Here is a 21644-nt window from a genome sequence, read left to right as displayed (position 1 = left end):
ATAGCAGCCCTTTTTGTGGTGGCCAAGAATTAGAAATTTAGGAGATGCCCATCAACTGGGGAATGGCTGAACAAGTTGTGGTATATGAATGTACTGGAATACTATTGTTCCATAAGAAATGATGAGCAGGCAGATTTCAGAAAAACCTGGAATGACTTGCATGAACTGATGCTGAGTGGAGTGAGCAGAACCAAGAGGACATCATACACAGTAACAGCCACATTGTAAGATGACCAACTTCGATAGACTTATCTCAGTAATGCAAGGATCTAAGACAGACCTGCACGACATTATGGCCCTTGGGCCATTTAAGTACCACCAAAGGATTTCAGGTGGCTGGCAAAAAATGTAGAGGATGTAAAAGAAAGTAAAGATATAACGAGTGCTTTGACCATGCCCTGCTTAACCTGCCTTCCACTAGTCACTACTGTGCCCATCGTGCAACTTGTGGGGTGGGTTGCCACTCTCTCCTGTTTGTCATGTGACCTGCAGCAACCAACCATGGTCAGTTTGTCTCTAGTCTGAAAGGAGTGAGAGTCCTATCTTTTTGCTGTGTTTTCAGTAGTTACTGGCGTTGAATAGGGACAAAGTGAGTGCAGCCATTTGCCAACACACCTGCTATACAATAAGTAGCAACTACATGAGGGCTCCTTCCCCTCCCTTACTGCATAGCCACCCTCCAAGTTACATGAGTGCCTGGCGCTCTCCCAAGGTCAGACACGCAGTTCAGGATTTCTTTGTATGTCAGCAATTGGTGTAGAGACTTTTTGGTCCTAACATTAAAGTTTTTGAGGCAACTTTGTAAAATGGGTGATAAAAAGAAATGGAAGATCAAATCAGAATGTAGAATGTTTCATCTGGAGTGGACAAATAGATACTCGATTACTTACACAAGAGACAAAATATTGTGCCTTGTTTGCCGAGAAGTAATAGCTGTTCTAAGGGATACAATCTTAGTCACCATTTCAAATCAAAACATACTGACTTAAGTAAATCAGACACCAATGAAAAACAAATTAAAGCGTCCAAATTGTTGAAATATCTCAGTAGGGATCAATGGTTTTTCAAGAAAGCAAACTCAGAGAATGAGCCAGCTACTAATGTTAGTTTTCAGATTTCTAAAGAAATTGCTGCTGATAGTTGGAGGAGCAAATAAAAAGAATAATGAAGCTCAAGAAGAAGAGCCATTCCCTGGAGACCTGCTTTTAATGTTTTGCTGTTCAACATTTTTGTCCATTACTTTAGTAAAGGCACAGAGGGTGTAGTTTCCAGATCTTTAAATGACACAAAGCTCAAAAGGATATTCAGCTCATTATGTGACAGAATCAAGATCCAAAATGGTCTTTTAATCTAGAACAATGGACTAAATCTATGAAGAAATTTAACAAAGATAAATGTAACCATAAACTTAGGATAGCTAGATATAGTTACACACACACATATACATTACAAGTATATATATATATATATATATATATATATATATATATATATATATATATATAGAGAGAGAGAGAGAGAGAGAGAGAGAGAGAGAGAGAGAGAGAGAGAGGAAAAGAGGGAGAGACAGATGACAAATTGTTAGATAAGAAATTTTGTGGAAAAGATCTGGGCTTTTTTTTTTTGGTGGTCTCAACATGAGATTTTGGTAAGCTCAATATAAGTCAAGGTGACATTTTGCTTAAAAACAAAACCCTCCAACTTCCTGACTATGGTGTACGCCCCCACTATGCCTAGTTGGGGGAAGGTCTAAGGAGAATTTTGAATCAAGTAGAAGTTGGCCTAGATGGTCTCTGAGCTCCCTTCCAATTTTCAGATTCTGTGACACATCTACTAAACCCCACAGGATCATGCAGAACATTAAACCTTTTTGGTTTATCATAGGATTCAGAATTGGAAGGGACCTTAGATATTATCTAGCTTAACCCTTTCCTTATACAGCAGAAACCCAGAAGGGTTAATGACATATCACAAGAGGTAAATGGCAAAGCAGGCTTTGAAGCTAGTCCAGTGCTTTTTTCTACTATATCACAAAACCTCAGGGTTTTAAAGCTTTAGTCATTCTCTCAAGCTCTCATTTTACCACTGTTGTTATTCAGTCTTTTTTCAGTTGTGTCTGACTCCTCATGACCCCATGTGGGGTTTTCTTGGCAAAAATACTGGTTTGCCATTTCATTCTCCACATCATTGCACAGGTGAGGAAACTGAGGCAAACAGGGTTAAGTGACTTCCTAGGGTCACACTGCTAGTAAGGGCCTGAGGCTGGATTTGAATTTAGGAAGAGGAGAATTCCTGACTCCAGGCCCAGCACTCTAGCCACTGCACCACCTTCCTGCCCTACTGTGCCACCTAGCTGCCCTTCATTTAATAATATTCGTATCTTATTTTATAACGTCTTACAATTATGGATTTCTACTCCAGGAAAACAAGGATGAACCTTCAGAAGTTGGAGTAAAACTTAAAACAGGTATTGCTTTATTGTGTGAGTTACAATAAAGACAATAAAAACAGAATTATATTGAATAGTCTAGAATAATATCATCAGGTGGATTACCTGTCATCATAATGTCCCTTTCAATTCCATGAGAATATAAGATCTTTGAGCACAGGGACTTTTCCCCTTCCAATATTTCTATTCTCAGCACCTTAATAAATAGTTGTTGAACTGAATACACAAATAAAATAAAGAATATTTTTCTGATTTTCAGACTGGCTCCCACAGGGCCACAGAAAGCTGACTGGCAGGCTAGGACAAGACAGTGTATGACTACTTAAGAATCCATTATGACACTTAGTGGATCTGTGTTGCCACAAAGTGATGAACAGTACCAGATCCAAATGTGAATGTTTAAAGTTTTAAAGTCATTGGTAAAAATCTTTAAGAAATATAAATTACTGATTTTTCCCATTTAAAGAAAAGATTCCTTTTTAATCCTATTAAGGTAAGGCTGGACTACTGAATGTTGAAAGAATAACAAATCAATATTGCACAAAGTCAGTTTATTTCCTTCAGTCAGACTTTAACGGGCAGAATAAAAGATTCTAAACATAAACTTCCACTTTTTTGGACAGAGTACTGCAAACTACCATCATGTATACTGACCAGCTAGGCAAGGATAAATTTTTAAAGTAAACAATGAAAAATATTGCAATACACAGTAAGAGTCAACAAAATTCAACCAGAATTTTGGAAGCACAGTGAGTTATATTATTCTATTACTTTATCATGTACTTTTAAGACCATCTTTTATGAATAGATACAATATCCTTTAATACAATAAAAGTAATCAGTGTGAATACCACTGTTCCAAAGGAAAATTTAAACAAATGTGTTTAATATCTGCATATAAAAGTCACAACAAAAATATGGCTAACAAGATATTCAAATATTTTTTTAAAATACATTTTTCATCAAAACAAAAAAAATAAATTGTTTAGACTAAAAAAGCAAGTGTTGGCAAAATTAGAGAAATATTTAATAGCATGTGTGAGCTTCCCTTTTATAAATAAAAATGTTCATGTCATATATATTTTACAAATTTTAGCACTGATGAAAGCTGTATCACTTAGCATAATAAATTCCATAAGAATCTGGCATAATTTCTAATGCAGACACTGCACAACCTTACTGTATTTGTACTTAATATAGATAAAAAGCAGTTTGGAAAGATCTACCTCAACTACAAGTTATAGATAAAAAAAAAGACATTGTGGAGTCTCATTCCTTCATCTGACCCTTTATTTACAAATGACCCTTTAAGTTATGTAATGTATGTGTGTATGTGTGTGTGTGTATGTATATAATAGTACAAAGTTGTACTCACTTTGTATATTATATTTTCACAAGAAAATGAATTGCTGCTTTTCCTATTTATTTAAAATATATATATATATATATATCAGAAGTTCCAAAGGAAAAAAAATTAGGCTTCATGGTAAGCAAAAGAAACTACCCGAGTCTTATTAAACTATCTGAAGAGGTCTGTAACTAAGGCAAACTTTCCTTCTTCATAGAAATTCTATTATAACACACATATTACTATAAGAACTTACTCATCTATAATATTCATCTCTTCTACAATACACACTCTGAGTCATTTTTGTTCATGCCTCTGAAATAAGATGTTTTGAAGATGGGCTTTTGTTCACCTCAGTTATTGATTCCTCAACAGAGATGAGTTTAAACAGTCAGGAACTTAATCTACACTTCTGAAAAGAAGCAGAAAATGACATCAATTCAATCTGTAAGGAGCTGTGAGTCCAAGTTATCCATATCTGAGGGGATGTAAGCCATATTTCCTAAGTAAAGAGACTAGGGAAAATATCTCAAACCTATTTTGCTTGGTAGAAATTTAAGTTTTTCATTTACTTAATCATCACACTTAATTGGCATTTTTAAATTCACTTTATCTATGTGGCTTTGTAACTCAGAGGAAAGGCTTTTGCATTTAAATTATAAGTTACCAAGATGATCTGATTTTCATTTTTGTTTTTACCTAGCTAACTACACTTTCCATTTATGCTCCTTAAATTTTAATATGAAATTAGGAAAAATCTGTTATTCTTTAGATAACTTACATTGGATAATTATTTAATTGATAAACCTTGAATAAAATTTTCAAGATCTGCTAAAGAATCATGAAGTGTGCCATTGATTTCTTGACTTCTCAGAAATTTCTTAAGAGTTTCTAAAGCAGTCACTGCCTCCTTTTTTGATGGCAAAGGTAGTTCGGTTTCTGGAGATCCATCTTCATCCTCTTCATCCAAAGTATAGCAGTCAGTTTCATTTGTTTTACCCTCTTTGGTCCATATCACCTCACTATCTGACACTGTTTCACATGTCACCAAGTCTTCATCCAGGGATGCATATTCTTCCAGAGATAAACCTTCGGGAAATTCTACTCCTGCAGCTAGGGCATGAGTAACTACATCTAGGCCATTTTCAGTCTCCATATTTGTCTTTCCATTTTTTCCATGTTGTGATTTGAATCCTGCCTTTTCATAGCTCTTGACAATAGTCTCTGGGGTTACAGTCCTCCAACACAGATGCAACATATCAACCGCATCTAGCAGAGAGAAAGTAAATTCTTTGCTGCTTTCAACAGAATCTAAAAATTTCTTGACAAGACAGAATCGGTATTTGATCTTAAGGTTTTTAATAACACCTTGTTTCATAGCTGCAAATTCAGAAGATAAAGATGAAGGGAAAAAAACTAGTTGAGTGGACTTTAGAATCTTAACTTCTGGATGTGCTGGTAAAGAATCAAGAAAAACCACAACTCGGCGTTTCTGGGCTTGAAATTTTTCATCAAGCTTTTGCATCCATAGTTCAAAGATTTCTGAAGTCATCCATGCCATTCTGTTTGCTTCATAATCTACAGGCAATGACTTTACATTTTTAAAACAATGTGGGTTTTTATTTTTCCCAATAACAAGCAAAGGAAGCTTTTCAGAACCATCCATATTTGCCCCGACCACTAGAGTTATCCTTTCTTTACTTAGTTTTCCAATTGAACATGCTTCCCCCTTAAATGCAAAAGTATTAGTAGGCAACATTCGATAGAGCAATCCAGTCTCTTTTATGTTAAATATATCCTTGGGGTGATAATCATTTAAATAATATAGAAGCACATTTTGGGACCAGAGAGTCGCAGCATCTCCTGAAGCTGCTGCAGTTTCTACTGGCTGAGATCTAAATACTAAACCATATCTTGATTTAAAGCGGTCTAGCCAACCATTACTGCACTTAAAATCACTATGTCCCAGTTTCTGAGCAAAATCATTAGCTTTGAGACGCAACATTGGACCATTAACTGGTACATTTAGACACTGGGCGATTCGATACCACCTCATTAATGCGTCCTCAAGATCTGTGTAAAAAGCAGTTCTGAGTCTTTTTCTTTTGGGATCAAATCTTAAAGATTTAAAGGCTTCTAGAACCTTGTCTTTATTCTTCATAATTGAAGAGAGTGAATTTTTCTTTATTCCATATTTGGCTGCAATCTCTGCTTTTTTCTTACCACTTTCTACTGCATTTATGATGTCAATCTTTTCTTCAATAGACAAACTTTTCTTTTTCCTTGTTACAGGGAGAGATAAGGGACCCACTGAAGCCTCTGCCATCTCATCCAGGATTTCTGAAGAGATTTCTTCTTTTGCTTCCTTTTACCTGTTTCCTTAAATGTTTTCCAGTGTGACACAATCTGATGCAGTCTGTCCCACCACAAATGCAAAAACCTGGCAAACACCTAAAATATCCAAGTAGTCAAAGAGATACTCCAAAAGATTAATATCAAAATATCTAATTTAAGTTACTTGAGTCTACTAAAAGGAAAATTGTAATCAGGCTAGCAAACTTATGAGGAAAAAGGTCTTCTCCAGGCAATCTGTAGCTCAGTGTTTGGTTCAAACTAAGTTCCACAAGTCAAACAGAAATAGAAATCTCTTTATGTCAGACGTGTCTGAGCCTGCTGATATATTTCTGGAGCATCAGTCCTTTAAAGACATTTTAATTTATTCACAATCACTCCCCATTTCTTTTAAGTGGTTTCTTCAAAACAGTTCATAAATAAAAGGGAAAGCATTTTGTAAACAAAATCATTGTTATGAAAAATGCTTTAGTTAATTTTCCTTGTCTCTCCAGGGTTGTAAAGGAGTAGGAATCCCTCTGAGACTGCTGTGTCACGGTGTAGCTTTCTCAGCCTCTTTCAGCTATAAGAAAGAAGGAGCAATGTTAGAAGATAATATAGCAGTCCTTATCCCAATTAATTATGATTAAAAAAAAACAATTTCAGGGACCTTCTGAAAATAAAACCCAAAGCTTTTAGAGGAAATGTTAACTTCTTACAAGTTTTCTCTTTGAAAGTCCTCTGGATCCGTCGCAAGTTAAGTTTTCACAGTCTATCTGAATAAGCATTTTATAAATGTGACAGAAATAAACCAAATTTAATCTGTTTCCAAAATGTACCATAACAAAAATAAAGGAACTAAAAATGACACTGGCTAGCTTCTTCATGGCTATCTTTTGCATGCAGTCTTGAACTGTCTCCTTTGCCTATTTTAAAAGAAGAATGAGAATAAAACTAGACAGTTGTCATAATCTCCTACTTTTGGCATGGGGGGAGTGTTTAGGCCTGTGATGTCATTATTGTAAGGAGCACCTAGTGAAGAATCTCTCTCTACCAACACATATATGCAATTTATAGTACTGGAGAGTTGCTTAGGGTCATTGAGAAGTTAGGTGTCGTGTCCAGGGTCACCCAACTAGTATGCGTCAGAGATGGCACTTGAACCCAGGTAGATTAGATGCTGAAGCCAGCCTTTTTTACATAGCCAAACTGTCTATCTCCTATTTTTGGAAGCAGTGACTACTTCATAGGAGTCTGGTAGGAAATACTTCCTTTCAAAATCCAAACATTCCTCTAAATATACATAATTACCATCACTTTTTCTATTAATCCAACACAGCATTAAAACCATCTAAATTAATTCATCTGGTACTTATTGGACACCCATTGCTTGGGGGATAGGGAGAATCAAAGATGCATTAACACATAGCCCCTGCCCTCAAGGTGTTTATTTTCAATAGAAGAGATTAAACAGGGACGTATATATATATATATATATATTATATATATATATATATATGTATATATATACACACACATATATATGTATGTACACACATACACACACACACACATACCTAAAAGACAATTCAAGTAAGATGGACCAAATAAGTACAAGGCACTTAAAGTAGGTGGTTAAAAATACAAAGGCAAAGGGGGCAGCTAGGTAGCACAGTGGATAGAGCACTAGCCCTGAAGTCAGGAGGACGTGAGTTCAAATTCAGCCTCAGACCAAACACTTGACACTTACTAGCTGTGTGTGACCCTGGGCAAGTCACTTAACCCCAATTGCCTAAAAAAAAAAAATACAAAGGCAAAAATAAAGCTGGTCCTAGACCCTGAGTTTATATTCTATTGGGAATAGAGGGGAAGGTATCATTAATTGTACAAACAAAGGCCTAAGGGTGTTCTGATAAGAGATCACTTTCTCCCCTTCTGTAATCACAAAAGTGTTCTTTGGATGATTCTCTGAGCTGGTTCTGGAACAATGGGTAGGAGTTTGATAGGCAGATGTGTGAATCAAGTATTCCAGCATGAATAAAGGTATGGAGGCAAGAAAATGAGGCTATTCCAGAAACAGTGGGAGATAAAACTGGCTAGGAGATAAGGCTCATCTCCTCCTCCTTGCTTCCCCGGCTTCTTTCAAGTCTCAGATAAAATCCCACATTCTGCAAAAAGGCTTTCCTGGGCCCCCTTAATCTTAGCGCTTTCATTTTTCAGGATATCTCCAAATTATGCTGTTTATATCTTGTTTGCATATAGTTGTTTACATGTTGCTTTTCCCATTTGATAATGAGCTCCTTGACAGCAGGGAATGAATGTTTGTGCCTTTCTTTGTATGGGGGGGAGGAGGGACACATAGTGATGATGAGATTAACATGTGCCCTCTGCTCTGGGCAAATGGGCTGGACAATGGAATCAAAACTCTGAGCTACCACCCCTTGCCCAGATATCCCTGATTACCTTATCTCCCTGCCCACAGGGCACATTTCCTCTATGGGAATCCCTAGCTTTTCCTGGCTACTGGCCATCTCCCTTAAGCAGCTGCCTCCTTTAGGGGGCTGCCTGCTTTGAAGGGCTGCTACCTCCCTTAAGGAGGAGCCTGCTTGGTGTGTTACCTGGAATAAATTCCTTTACTTGATTTGGAGACAGCCTGAGCAAATTCTTTCAAGGTGACGACAACACTATCACCACCACCACCACCACCACCACCACACACACACACACACACACACACACACACACACACACACACACACACACACACACACACCCCTTGTACTTCAACAGTCTGGTGACCTTGCACCTCATGAATAGTAGGTGTTTAATAAAAGCTTGTTGACTTAACACAATTGTTATAACTTCTAAGTGAAATATTCATTATTCACCTTTCAGACTATGGTAAAAGGCTCTGAATTGGTCTTCCTGTCATTCTTTTTTTCAACTCATCTTTTGTACCTGGGGTTCATGAATTTAAATTTTTTTTTTCAAAACTGTAATCTCCATATAATTGGTTTCCTTTGCAATCCTACATATCTTATTATGTTCATTTAAAAACATTATCTGAAAAAGGGGCCAAAGGTTTCATCAGATTGCCTGAGGATTCCAGCACTCTAGCTTTATACATTTGCCACAAAAACTTTCCTAGTATACTGGGACTGCCCTCATCATTCCCTATTCAAAAGCACTCTGTAGTTCCACATTATTTACAAACTAAAAAGTTGACATTTAAGTCCTCCACAAGGGCCCCTGATCTACCTTTCTGTTCTTACTCCTGAATACCACTTCCCTTCATGTTCTCCATATCCCACACAACCCAGCCTGCTCCTTATTTGGTTTTTTTTTTTTTACTTCTAGGCTCTCCTCCCTGGAATGGTCTTGAGACACTTTCCTTTCTTCAAGGCCCAGTTTAGGTGTTACCTCCTACCTCCATCCTTCCCTAATTTCCTCCTTCCCCAACAACAAATAAACTCATCCATCTCAAAATTTCTCATATCGCTTTATTTTAGATCTCCCTCATGCCTTTGCACAAAAAACTATAATACAACTTAGAGTATATTTGTATTATCTCTCTTCTAAAATTGTAAAATCTTTGAAGGTGGGAACTGCGTATTGTCTTATTTTTACATCCTCGGAATCTAGTATAATACACTGTATATAGTAATATTTGTAATTTGTAATATTTATTGAATTGAACAGAATTGATTAGGCATTTGGTGGACAATGAAGGCTTTTGAAAAGAGGAATAACACAATTTAACATGATGCTTTAAGGAAGACTAATATGAATGGAATCATGTAAAATAAATTGGAAGGAAGAAGAGACTAGAAATAGGAAGACCATTTAGCAGGGTATTACAATAGCCAATAAACATTTATTAAGTGCCAACTATGTGTCAGGCACTTGTACTAAGCACTGGAGAAACAATAAGAGGCTAAAGACAGTACTTGCCCTCAAGAAGCTCACAAAATAACAGGGGAGATAACAAGCAAACAAATTTGTATAAACAAAGTATATTCAAAATAAATAGGAAAAGTTAAGAGAGAGAAGGCACTAGAATTAAGAGGGGTTGGGAAAAATTTCCTGTTGTGAGAAATGATTATTAACAATCAATAACTTGGAGGGAGAGTAGGAGTTCTCCCCTTTTCTAAAGTTCTTTAAAAGTTCAGTCCAAAAGACATTACTGATAATGAGACTACATTGACTCTCTTCCTCTTGGTTAGACCCCACCCAACTTTACAGGGAATTTTACCTGGGGCAGGGAAGCCCACTGTGTTCTGCTCAGGTATGGGTGGGGTATACCTTCTTTGACATGACAGCTTAAAGCTATAGGTGGTCTGGTATAGAGATACTTTCCCTATCCAGGAGATACTCAGCCCTTCATTTTAATATAGCCCACCTCCAATCAGTTAGCCAATTAGATTTGATGGCCTGTTTGATGGACCACCTACTGTTTTGAAGGGTATATAAACTGAATCTACCTCCATGATTGTTTTTGGTCTGACAGAGAAAGCCAAATGACCATCCTTTCATTAATAACCTGCTGGACTTATTAATAAAATGATTAAATTACCCAGAAACTATATCTCTCAAACTCTTTTCAATGTCAGCTGCAAGGGACAAGGAACCTGGGTTAATATGAGAGAGAGAGCAATAACCTCTCCCAGGATCACACCACCTAGGAAACACCAAAAACTTGCAGCAGACCCCCAGAACTATCTCTGAAAACAATAGCACAAAAAAGCCTAAAGCTAGGAATAGAACCATCCTACCCCGAGATGAACAGAGTCCAACTTTAACATAAAGTTCAAAGTCAAGAAACAGACTAAGAAAAAAAAGCAAACAACAAAAAGAGAATTTGACCATAAAAAGCTACAATAGTGGCAGCAAAGACCAAGACATGGACTCAGAAGAAGACAATGTGAAAACAGCTACAAACAGAGCCTCAAAGAAAAATGCTAACTGGACCCAAGTCCAACAAGAATTTCCAGAAGAGTTAAAGAAAGAGCTAAGGGTGACAGAAGAAAAATTAGGAAAAGAAATGAGAATGCTGCAAGAAAATTATGAAAAGAGAATGAACAGTTTGCTAAAAGTGGGACAAAAAATACTAAAGAGAAAATAGCACCTTGAAAAAAATCAGCCTAATGGTAAAAGACACACAAAAATTCATTGCAGAAAAGACCTCTGAAAAGCAAAATTAGCTAAATGAGAAAAGAGGTACAAAATCTCACTGAAGAAAATAATTTCTTAAAAATTAGAATTAGGCAAGTGGAAGCTAAAGTCTCCATGAGACATCAAGAAACAAAGTCAAAAGAAAAAAAAAGAAGAAAATGTGAAATATCTCATCAAAAAACAACTGACCTGGAAAACAGATCAAGGAAAGATAATTTAAGAATCACTGACTACTGAAAGACAGAGCTTAGACATCATATTTCAAGAAATTATCAAGGAAAACTACCCCAATATCTTATATTTAAAGGGTAAGATAGAAATTGAAAGAATCTACTGACCACCTCCTGAAAGAGATCCCAAAATTAAAACTCTCAGGAATACTGTAGCCAAATTCCAGAGCTCCCAGGTGAAAGGGAAAATACTTCAAGCATTCAGAAAGAAATAATTCAAATATCATAGTGCCACAGTCAGAATCACACAAGATTTAGTGGCGTCCATGTTAAAGGAGCAAAGGACTTGGATTATGATATTCTGGAAGGCAAAGGAGCTAGGATTACAACAAAGAATAACCTACCCAGCAAAACTGAGTACAGTCATCTCTCAAAATTTGCAGAGTTTAGGGGTGCAGAACCTCCATGAAAAACAGTGAATAACTCCAGGCCCCACCCCAAGCCTTTATTTTTAATAATTCTGATCATACTTATTTAATACAAAAAACAATTAAACACATTGCATTCATAATAAAAGCTGAAGTTTCTACATGAGCAAGATTAGTATCTTGCATACTTTGCTAAAAGGTACCATACACAATAAAGTAATATCAAAAAAAATATATTTACAGCAAGTTTCTCTGATAAAGGCCTCATTTTTCAAATATATACTGAGTAAAGAATTGAGCCAAATTTATAAAAATAAGAGCCATTACCCAACTGATAAATGGTTAAAAGATACAGTTTTCAGAAGAAGAAATCAATGCTATCTATAGTCATATGAAAAAATGCTCTAAGTTACTATTGATTAGAGAAATGCAAATTAAGACAACTCTGAGTTACCAGCTCACACCTATTAGAAATGACAAATTTCTGGAGGGGAGTAGAGGAAAATAGGTATATTAATGAATGGTTGGTGGAGTAGTGAATTGGTCCAACCATTCTGGAGAACAATTTGGAATTATGCTCAAAGGGCTATAAAACTGCATACCCTTTGATCCAGCAATATCAGTACTAGATCTATATCCCAAAGAGATTTTTAAAAAGGAAAAATAAAAGGACCATATGGACAGAAATATTCATAGCATCACTTTTTGTGGTGGCAAAGAATTGGAAATTGAGGGGGTGCCCATCAATTGGGGAATGGCTGGAAAAGTTGTGGTATATGTGATGAAATATTATTGTGTTATAAGGAATGATGAGCAGGAGGGTTTCAGAAAACCTGGAAAGACTTACGTGAATTGATGCAAAGTGAAGTAAGCTGAATCAGAAGAACATTGTACACACAGTAATGGTAATATAGTATGATGATTAATTGTGAATGGTTTAGCTATTCTCAGCAATACAATAATCCAGAACAATTCTGAAGGATTTATGATGAAAAGTGCTATCCACCTCTAGGGAAAGAGCTGACAGAGTTTGAATGCAGATCAATGCAAACTTTTAAACTTTATTTTTCTTGTGGTTTTTTTTTGGTCTGTTTTCTTTCATAACATGACTAATATGTAAATATGTTTTGCATGACTACACATGTATAACCTATATCAAATTGCTTACTTTCTCAATGAGGGTGGAGTGGAGGGAAGAGGGAGAGAATTTAGAACTCAAAATTAAAAAAAACTGAATGTTAAAAATTGTTTTTACATGTAATTGAAAAAAAAACATTTTTAAAAGAAAGAATATTGGATTTTGGGCTAGAGAACCTGATTTCAAATCTTGGATTTTTAACTTACCAATAATATAAGACCTTAGACAACCTATTTCCTCTATGGACCTCAGTTTCCTCATGGAAAAAAGACAGGATTGTAAATATATCAAGATATTCATAGCAGCACTTTTTGTAGAAAAAAATAACTTCTTTATGAAGCAAGTGCTCACGCTTCAGTATACAACTATTATTGTGCCATAGTAATATTTGAGAAATTCAGAGAAACATGGGGAGACTTACATAAACCAATGTAGATTGAAGTTAACAGAACCAGGAAAACAAAATACACAATGATTATCCTAATGTAAATGGAAAGAACAATAAATGAAATTAAATTTTGGTGTAACTATAATGACAATGTTAGCTCCAGAAGAGAGATGAGAAAATGAACTTCCCTCTTTTCTTTGAAGAGGTGAGTGTGGTCTAATGTATATGGTGTCAGACACAGTTAATATTTTGTTTGACTTTGCTGCATTACTGCTGTTTTTAAAATCTTTGTTACAAGACAACAACAAAATCTTTGTTACCTGGACAAAGGAAGGAAACAAAGGGATATTTAGAAATAAATGTGATATAAAAGTATCAATCCTTTTTTTTTAAAATGAGAGGATTGGATGAGGATCTGCAAGGTCCCTTCCAGCTTTAAAAACATAATCTTGTGTGATCTTCAGCAACTCACTATTCCTTTCCAAGTCTTAAGCTATCAAATGAGGGGTTGGACAAGATGATCCAAAAGCATTTCAGCTTTAAATCCTAGATAGTATTATCTGAAGGGATAACTTTCAAAGTAGGAATTTCAGGGTACATGAAATGAGAGGACCAGGTTATATGGGAGGCTAGTGGAAGAAACAAATAGCTTGAGAAAGGAAGGGCTTGGTGGCAGCCCTTAAGTCATGCCATGAAGGTGGTCACCTAGTCCTAACCACAGATACATCCTGAGCACACAGCATGAACTTGTTTTAGTTCTTAACAGAAAAAAAAATTCAGAACTTCACTAAATAATAGGCCATTATCAACTGTGAGGACAAATAACAACTACACTAAGAGAAAGAGCTGCCCTTTCTACTAAGATAAGGAATTTTTCCATTCAACTCATGCCAATATCTTGCCCTGGTCAGAAAAGAATCAATCTCTGCTAATCAAAAAAGAAACAAGAGCCAAATCTCTTGAATAAAGAAAAACAACTAATAGTCACTTCCAAGAAGAAACAGGAATCTCCCAAGTTTCCTTTTTCTTCCCTGGTAATTTCCAGTTAAGTCAGAAATAAGCACCTTTACTTCTAATTCTTCCTCTCTCACCCTAATACATCAGTTCTTATCTCCCAAATGAGAGATAGAAGACAATATTTTGCCTGTTATTAATGGTTAGGCATTTCTATGAGTCAATAAAAAAGGAGATAACTTCTTGGCAAAAGAAAAATGAATGATTCCTAAATTAAGATAGCAACCTACATGTATTTCTACAACTGTAGCCAGAGCACCCTCATCCTGGGTAGTAAAACTCAATATATCTCCATTCCTGAAACTAACACATCTCCAATGCCAAACCACAAAAGTCAGCCTTCTTCCCTGGAGAAGAGTTAGGAGCCAACATTATCTATTCCATTATACCCACATTCTCCATTCTCCCATATCCAGCAACTTTCTCAAGCTTCAACTGCATCAAATATCCCTAAGGGGCCCTCTATTCTCTCCATTAAGCAACCATAATCGGTTTCCCTTATTATAGTACCAATTCCCTTCTCAGGAAGCAACCAGGATTCTCCAATGTTGAAAGGAAAGCCAGAAACCCTTCCATTCAGAACTATGCCATTCATTTACCAGTAGCTGTTAACTCTTTGCTAGTTACCCACTTCAGTATTATTAGAGGTGGATGGGACCTTAAAGATAATCTATTATATTCTCTTTATTTTATGGATGAGGAAACTGAGACCACAATAGGTGAACTGACTTCAGGCAAGGTACTCCAGCCATTGTACCATCTAGCTCCTGTCATATAACTAGCAGCTAACATCTAACTGGGGAGAAAAAAGAACATATGGCTGAGATGATTTGCACTCTCAGAAGGAGAAAATAAAGGCACTGACCAAATAAGGACAGTTATTCTATTATTTATGGTAATGCATAAGATGATAATGTCTAAAAAAACCCAAAACCAAAACCAAAGATACACATTTTAAAATATTCCTTGGTAGTTCTAATAAGATATTTAAAGTTTTTCTAATTGTTTTTTCCACGTATACATCTTACCTACTATTTATTAAGAAAACAGATCAAGTCTAATATTGCCAACATGGGGGTTTGTTTTCCATAACTATGCTTCCTTGTGACAGCATTTTATTTTCCTTTTTTTTTTTTCTGTCAGGGGAGGGAGGAGAATGGCAGGGGGAAAAATGCTTGACAGCTGAAAAATTAAAATTCAATTTAAAAAAAGAACAGAGTCCCTGTTCTTCTACACTTGTTTCTCTTCCAAATCTCTCAAATTTTTTGGTCATCCAAATCTTTGCCCCTAAAACTAATATTAAAAAGTTTAAAAACCATTACTGCACTGCCGGTAGAAAGACTAATCCCACCAGTCTAAAACTTGATGATGTTTTTACCCACGTGGTAGTATTAGGGTTGGGGGGGATTTTTTGGGAAGGCGGAGGGAAACTATTTACTGAATAAGTGCTCCTCTAATTCAAGCAGCATCCCTTAGCCCTTTTGGTACCATGGGGTTCAAAACTGTCCAGTCTTCAATAAAAGACATTGAAGCAGAACTCCAAGCCAATAACCATTTATTAAAGGGACCTGTCAATGGATGGGACCTCAGATCTTCCTCATGATCTGAGATGCCCCCTCCATGTAGGCCCACATGATACAGAAGAGGCACAGTAGAATGAAGAGAACCTCATTAGTTGAAAGACCTTGCTCTTGACCCTCCAAGAAGGTCTATATAAAATACAGAATCCCACTGGCCGACAGACCTATATTTTGACCTTCCATCAGGGCCTACAGGAGCCAACAGGCAGACTCATGGGCTGGGCTGGCATCCTCACAGGCTGATAGGCCAGTAGGTAGGCAAAGAGGCTGGCGAAGAGGGTCACTCATTGGCCAAGTGCTCATGGTCATCTCCCCTTGTTGGGCAACAGAAAGCTGTAGGCAGATGGAGCAAAGTGAAGATAGGGTCACCCCTTGGTCAAGTGCTCATAGGCCTACTGACCAAATGCCCATAGGTCTGCTTGCCCAACAACAGGACAGTAAGGGTGGACGACAATCAAAAACAGCTGGGGGACTTTTCATATCATTAGGTCATCACCTACTCATGAGGAAAAAAGGGTAGAGGTCCTCTAGTTAGCTTCTAATGATTGAGCAAGTGAACTTCATAGCAAGCAAGTGAATTTATAATCTTGTAGTTTAAAGTTTGGGGCCTATTATAAAAAAGAATCTATCTTAACTAATTATCCCTAAATATAATATGTGCAAAATATTTGTTTATATATTTAATTCCTATACTAATATTAGTTAACTAGACTAATAAATGTATATTGATAGATAAGTATAACACTAATAATCACTAGCCCTGTTATCACACTAAACTAACTAATTCTGATTGGAATAAAATAAGGGCTGGATAAATCATTCCTCACAGTACTAAGCAGTCAGCAAAAATCAGACCAAAATTTAGCACCAAAAAAATTATGTTTGTGGCAACTGGTGGTATGGTGGATAAAACGCTAGTCCTGACTTTAAAATCCTGCCTCAGTCATTTACTATCTATGTGATCCTGGGCATGTCACAGCTGCTCAGAACCTCAGATTCCTCATTTGTAAAAAGAAGACAATAACAGCACCTATTTCATAGGGTTGTTGTGAAGCTCAAATGAGATAACATATGTAAAGTGCTTGGGAAACCTTAAAGCACTATGTGTTGTTGTTCAGTCGTGTCTGGCTCTACGTGACCCCATGGACAAAGTCCATGAGGTTTGCTTGGCAAACATAATAAATAACGAAATGGCTTGCCATTTCCTTCTCCAATGTATCCTCATTTTATCCTCAAAATTGATGAGTATTTTAATATGTATTTATTCAAATACGAAGTTTGCTGTGTATCAATAAGTGAAATTACAATAAACAACTGCCCTAGAAACTTTTTTTTCTCCAACTCCTATTAAAACATGGCATGTTGCTGTATATTATATATCCAAAGTATTTATGACTACTTCAAATGTTTGACAATTTTCCTGTTCTAGTAAGGGGACTTTATATTAACTGTTGATTAAAAGCGATAAAAATTAGAAGACATCATTAGTGATTTTATACTAGAGAAAAATCTGAAGAAAATATCTAAACATGGCATCTCTTGTTCTTTCTTCAGAAATCAATACTAATTACTAGTAGGCCGTATCCAATCTCAGAAAAGCAGAGACAGTGGACTGCATTCAACGTTAGCTCATTCAAGCAGAAACAACAATACCATTTCCCAACCACTCATCCAGTCTCCTTCCGGACCACTTAATAAAGAGGCAGGTTACCTGAGCCTCAGAAACCAGAGTGAGCAAACTGGGTTCAACTTCAAGAAAGGAAGGAAGACATAGCATTTCTTATAAGCTGAGTAAATAGCCAATACTGTCCCAACTGAAAATGAAGCAGGTCTAAACAAAGGAGAAAAAAAACCCCACAGCTGATCCTTGGCACAAAGATTAGGGAAGCAGTTCTTCTTTTTGTTTCCTCTCCAACTCCCCCAAAATATTAATGCCAATTGGATGGATAGAATGTAATACTTTTTCATTGTTGGTCAGGCAGCTTGGACTCTACCTCCTGGCAAAAGACAAAATTACTCTAACTAGGAACAGGGCAAAGATCAGGTCCATTAGTCTAATATTTTTCCCTAAGACTGAAAGAAAAGTAATGGCTGCACTCACTATCCCAAAGGGACTGGTAAATCATAGCAGCAAGAACTTGCAGAGATGTCACTATTTTCCACCAGCAGCTAAAAAAGCAGCTGCCCTTATCTTCTCCAAGTCTGCTAGCATTCTAATTTCCCCTGGGATAGTAGTGATCAAGACAGGGTTATTTCTATGCAATTCCTTATACAGAATAGTTCTAGGCATTAGGATTAAGTTCACAAATCACCCAGAACAACACCTTGCATAAGGGTGATTAATAAGTCTGGAAAACAGTTACCTGCACCAGCACCTCTACCTAGCAGCAGTTATCATTAATACATTGTGGAAAGTCAATATGACTAGTACATTACTGGCTAAGTAAGCTCTCCTTCAAGTACAAAGTACTGAAGTACCACATTTCTAACAGTAAATCCAAGTCCTAAACAACCTAAACAATCAGCTATTCCCATCCCCTATTTCCCTAGACTTAAGGAACAGGGAGTAAGTAGTACACCCTAAACTACCAAACAAATTCAATCATTAGGTAGCCATTGCTCATTCCAGCCCCTTTCTCCCACTGAACACACATGCCTTTTAACTTAGTATTTCTGTGTCACTGGCCATTAGTTTACTGCTTCATTTACTAAATTCCAGATCTCCGGTTCTATATTCTTTCAGTAGCAAGCATCCTTAGATTGGGATACCCTTTGCTACAAGAGACAAAAATCTTTGTGTCTTCTACCCAATAGCTAATAGAATATTTCCAGGCAGTAGAATTCACTGAAAGCTATATTGTTGCTGCTAGTTAGGTTATACGCCAGCCTGCATTTATGTGATGGTTTCTACTCTTAAAAACAGAACCACCTGAAGTGCCACCCCTCACACAAAAGAGTTTGGGGTTACTGCTCTCAGTAAGGGGAGGCATGCAGTAATGCAGAAAAGGATTATTAGATTCAGGAGACTCTAAACATTTTTGATGACCTGGAATTCTTCACAGGATGAGAGGGAATTTAACAGCTGCACCAGGATATGGCTTGCCTATGGAAACTTACAGGTAGACTTTTAACAGCTGACCTTTATGAGGGAGGAAAGGAGTGATGATGAAAGAGAGAATTTGAGTCCTTTCCCTAGAAGGGTGATGGACTCAAGGCAAAAGGGATTGGAGTGGAACAAATCACACTATATGCATTCACCTTAGTCTCCTTATATTTTCATAAAAGTAAAATCAGCTTAAAATAGACATCAAGTGTATCCTTGAAAAGGAAAAAAAAAGTCATAAAACCAAAACGTGCAAGCTAAGGATTACGTAGAAGGCAGAGCCCACTGCATCCAAGAACCTTGAGCCCTTTTAACCCTTCCACCACCAACTAGCAGAGTTGCCTCTTTTTTCCACTAGGTTTACCTACCATCTGCTTTTTGTAGGGCCTGGAGTTTCTCATTTGCTATACCCTAGCCATAGCTTTGAAAGAAGAGATATAGCAGATATTTCGATATGCACAGAACCATACATTTAGAGCTGGAAGAGACCTTAAAGGTCAAAGAGTCCAATCCCCTCATTTTTACAGATGAAGAAACTTAGGCCCAGAGAATGTGTGACTTTGAACCACTGTTACAAATGGCAGAGCTGGAATCTGAGCCCAAATTTTCTGACCCTGACTCCAAATCCTAGGCTCATTCCACTGTCCAAAGTGATCTAGAATGAAGAATGAGAGATCAATAAGGTAGAAAGAGGCATGAAGGGGAAAGAGAGTTACTGGCACTCAGAAACTAGTCAAACTCTTAGCATTACTTCCTGCTGAAAATATTAGGACCTTTTCCAGCTCCAAAACTGTGAGTGTGTGAAGAACTCGGTGATCTACAACTTAAAAGAAGATAGGCTAGTTAAGAGCTCTTATCCGAAGGAGGTGAGAAAACACATCTCCAATGCATTTTCCACACTTAAGCCAAACCCAAAGCATAGGTTTGATGATATGACTCAAAAATCTCCAGTGGGTCCTTATTGCCTTTTAGGATAAAATACAAATGTAAAGACTTAAAATCAGGTTCCAGCCTGTTTATCCAGGCTTACTTCACATTATCATCCTTCAGTACACTTTCAGGTCCCTCAAACTGGACTATTTGCTAGGTTGACATGCCCTACTTCTTCCTAACTCCCCATCTCCATTCCTTTGCACCTGGCATAAAGATGCCTTAGAATGCTCATTTCCAATGCACAGAATCTCTTCTTCAGTCAAAGCTCAGCTCATGTCACCTCCTGCCCTTACTGGCGGCACCCACCCAAATTTCCTTGTATATATTTTATCTCTCCTTAATAACTGTCCATATTTCTTCACATAATAATAACTAGTATTTGTATAGTGTTTAAAGGCTTGCAAAGCTCTTAACGTGTGTGTGGGGGTTTAGTTCATTTGACCAAGGTGCCCTGGTTGGAAGCATCAAAGTGAGATGAGGCAAGCGAGATGGATGTGATTATCCCCACTTTACAGATGAGGAAACTGAGGCTCAGAGATTAAGAAACTTGCCCAGGGTCATACAGCTAGTGAGAATCTGAGGCAGGATTTCAACCCAGGGCTTCCTGACTCCAGATTGGATAGCCAGGTGCAAAGGAATGCAGATGGAAAGTTAGTTTAGTTTAGTGACTTGGAAAGTTCTTCATAAATGTTCCTCAAAGGAATGATGCGAGGCAGGGAAAAGAGCACTGACCTGGAGTCAGAGGGCACGGGTTCAAATTTCGCATAGATATTTACAACCCGGGTCACCCTGGCCAAGTCGCCTAAGCCTCGGGGCCTCAGTTTCCTCAGTGTTCGGGTCCCAGGGGCCTCCTTCCCGCCCCTCCCCACCCCGGCCCAGAGGCTGCGGCTCGCGGCTCAGCCCAGGCCCCGGATCCGCCTGCAAGGTCTCCCTCCCATCAAGCAGGCGGGCGGCCTCCGCCGCATGTGGGAGGCAACACCGGGCCAACCCGCCAGCGGGTCCCCGGATGTGGTTGCTAAGGCCGCGGCTGCCGCTTAGGTGACCTAGTCGGGGGAGGAAGGAGTGGGCGGGGCCTCCGTTGAGAGAGACTTGGGAGGTGGGGGAGAAGTGGAGAAGTGGGCGGGGCCTCTAGCGAGGATGAGCAAGACGAGGAGGGAGGAAGGCGTGGGCGGGGCAACCGTCCTAGGGAGACCCTGGGCGGAGGGAAGAGGGGGTAGGCGGGGCTCCCGGCGCGAGAGGTGTGGCCACCACCAGACGCCGGTGGGGCCAGGCCGAACCCGAAAGATAGGCCAGCTAGGGCCAGGGCCAGGGCCAACGTGGCTTCCGGTCTCCTCACTTCCGGCTCCGCGGCTCCCGGTCTGGCTCTTCGGGACAGGGGGACCGACCGTAGGAGGTGCAGAGGGCTGTGCTGGTGGCTCGGGACTCGCAGTCAGGGACAGCCGCCGAGGCTCCCGTCCCTCCTGCCCCCGGGCTCAAGGTGCGTGACCGGGCCGGGTCGCTGCTTCCCCTCACTTCTTTAGCCGTCCGCTCGCAGGCAGGGCTCCCGGGGGTGGGGAGAGCCGCGGTGGTGGCCCCTGCTCCGGGGGAGGC

At 38.3% G+C, this 21644-nt stretch overlaps 2 protein-coding genes across 4 annotated transcripts in view; one reads left to right on the top strand and one right to left on the bottom strand.

Annotated features, from left to right (window-relative positions):
- Positions 1–2983: 2983 nt before the first annotated feature.
- Positions 2984–21476, bottom strand: TIGD4 (tigger transposable element derived 4). Its single transcript, XM_020994040.2, has 2 exons — positions 21391–21476; positions 2984–6711 (listed from the first exon to the last, which is right to left on the bottom strand). Exon 2 carries the CDS (start codon positions 6121–6123, stop codon positions 4588–4590), a length of 1536 nt encoding a protein of 511 aa, XP_020849699.1. The 5' UTR covers positions 6124–6711; positions 21391–21476; the 3' UTR covers positions 2984–4587.
- The window catches only part of ARFIP1 (ARF interacting protein 1), a 151277-nt gene continuing 150933 nt past the window's right edge, over positions 21301–21644 (top strand). For all 3 annotated transcript variants that reach the window (XM_020994046.2, XM_020994044.2, XM_078148782.1), the window contains exon 1: positions 21301–21531. The gene's annotated coding sequence lies outside the window, so the exon portion shown is untranslated. The remainder of the gene's footprint in view (positions 21532–21644) is intronic.

The sequence above is a fragment of the Phascolarctos cinereus genome, unplaced genomic scaffold (assembly GCF_003287225.1).
Source record: "Phascolarctos cinereus isolate Bilbo 61053 unplaced genomic scaffold, phaCin_HiC Scaffold_9;HRSCAF=440, whole genome shotgun sequence".
NCBI classification, from domain to species: domain Eukaryota; kingdom Metazoa; phylum Chordata; class Mammalia; order Diprotodontia; family Phascolarctidae; genus Phascolarctos; species Phascolarctos cinereus.
Note: the sequence above shows the minus strand (reverse complement) of the source record. Positions and strands in the feature narration are given on the sequence as shown.

Excerpts from the sequence above, each read along its gene's own strand:
- TIGD4 (XM_020994040.2), bottom strand. The coding sequence starts at position 6,123 with ATGGCAGAGGCTTCAGTGGGTCCCTTATCTCTCCCTGTAACAAGGAAA.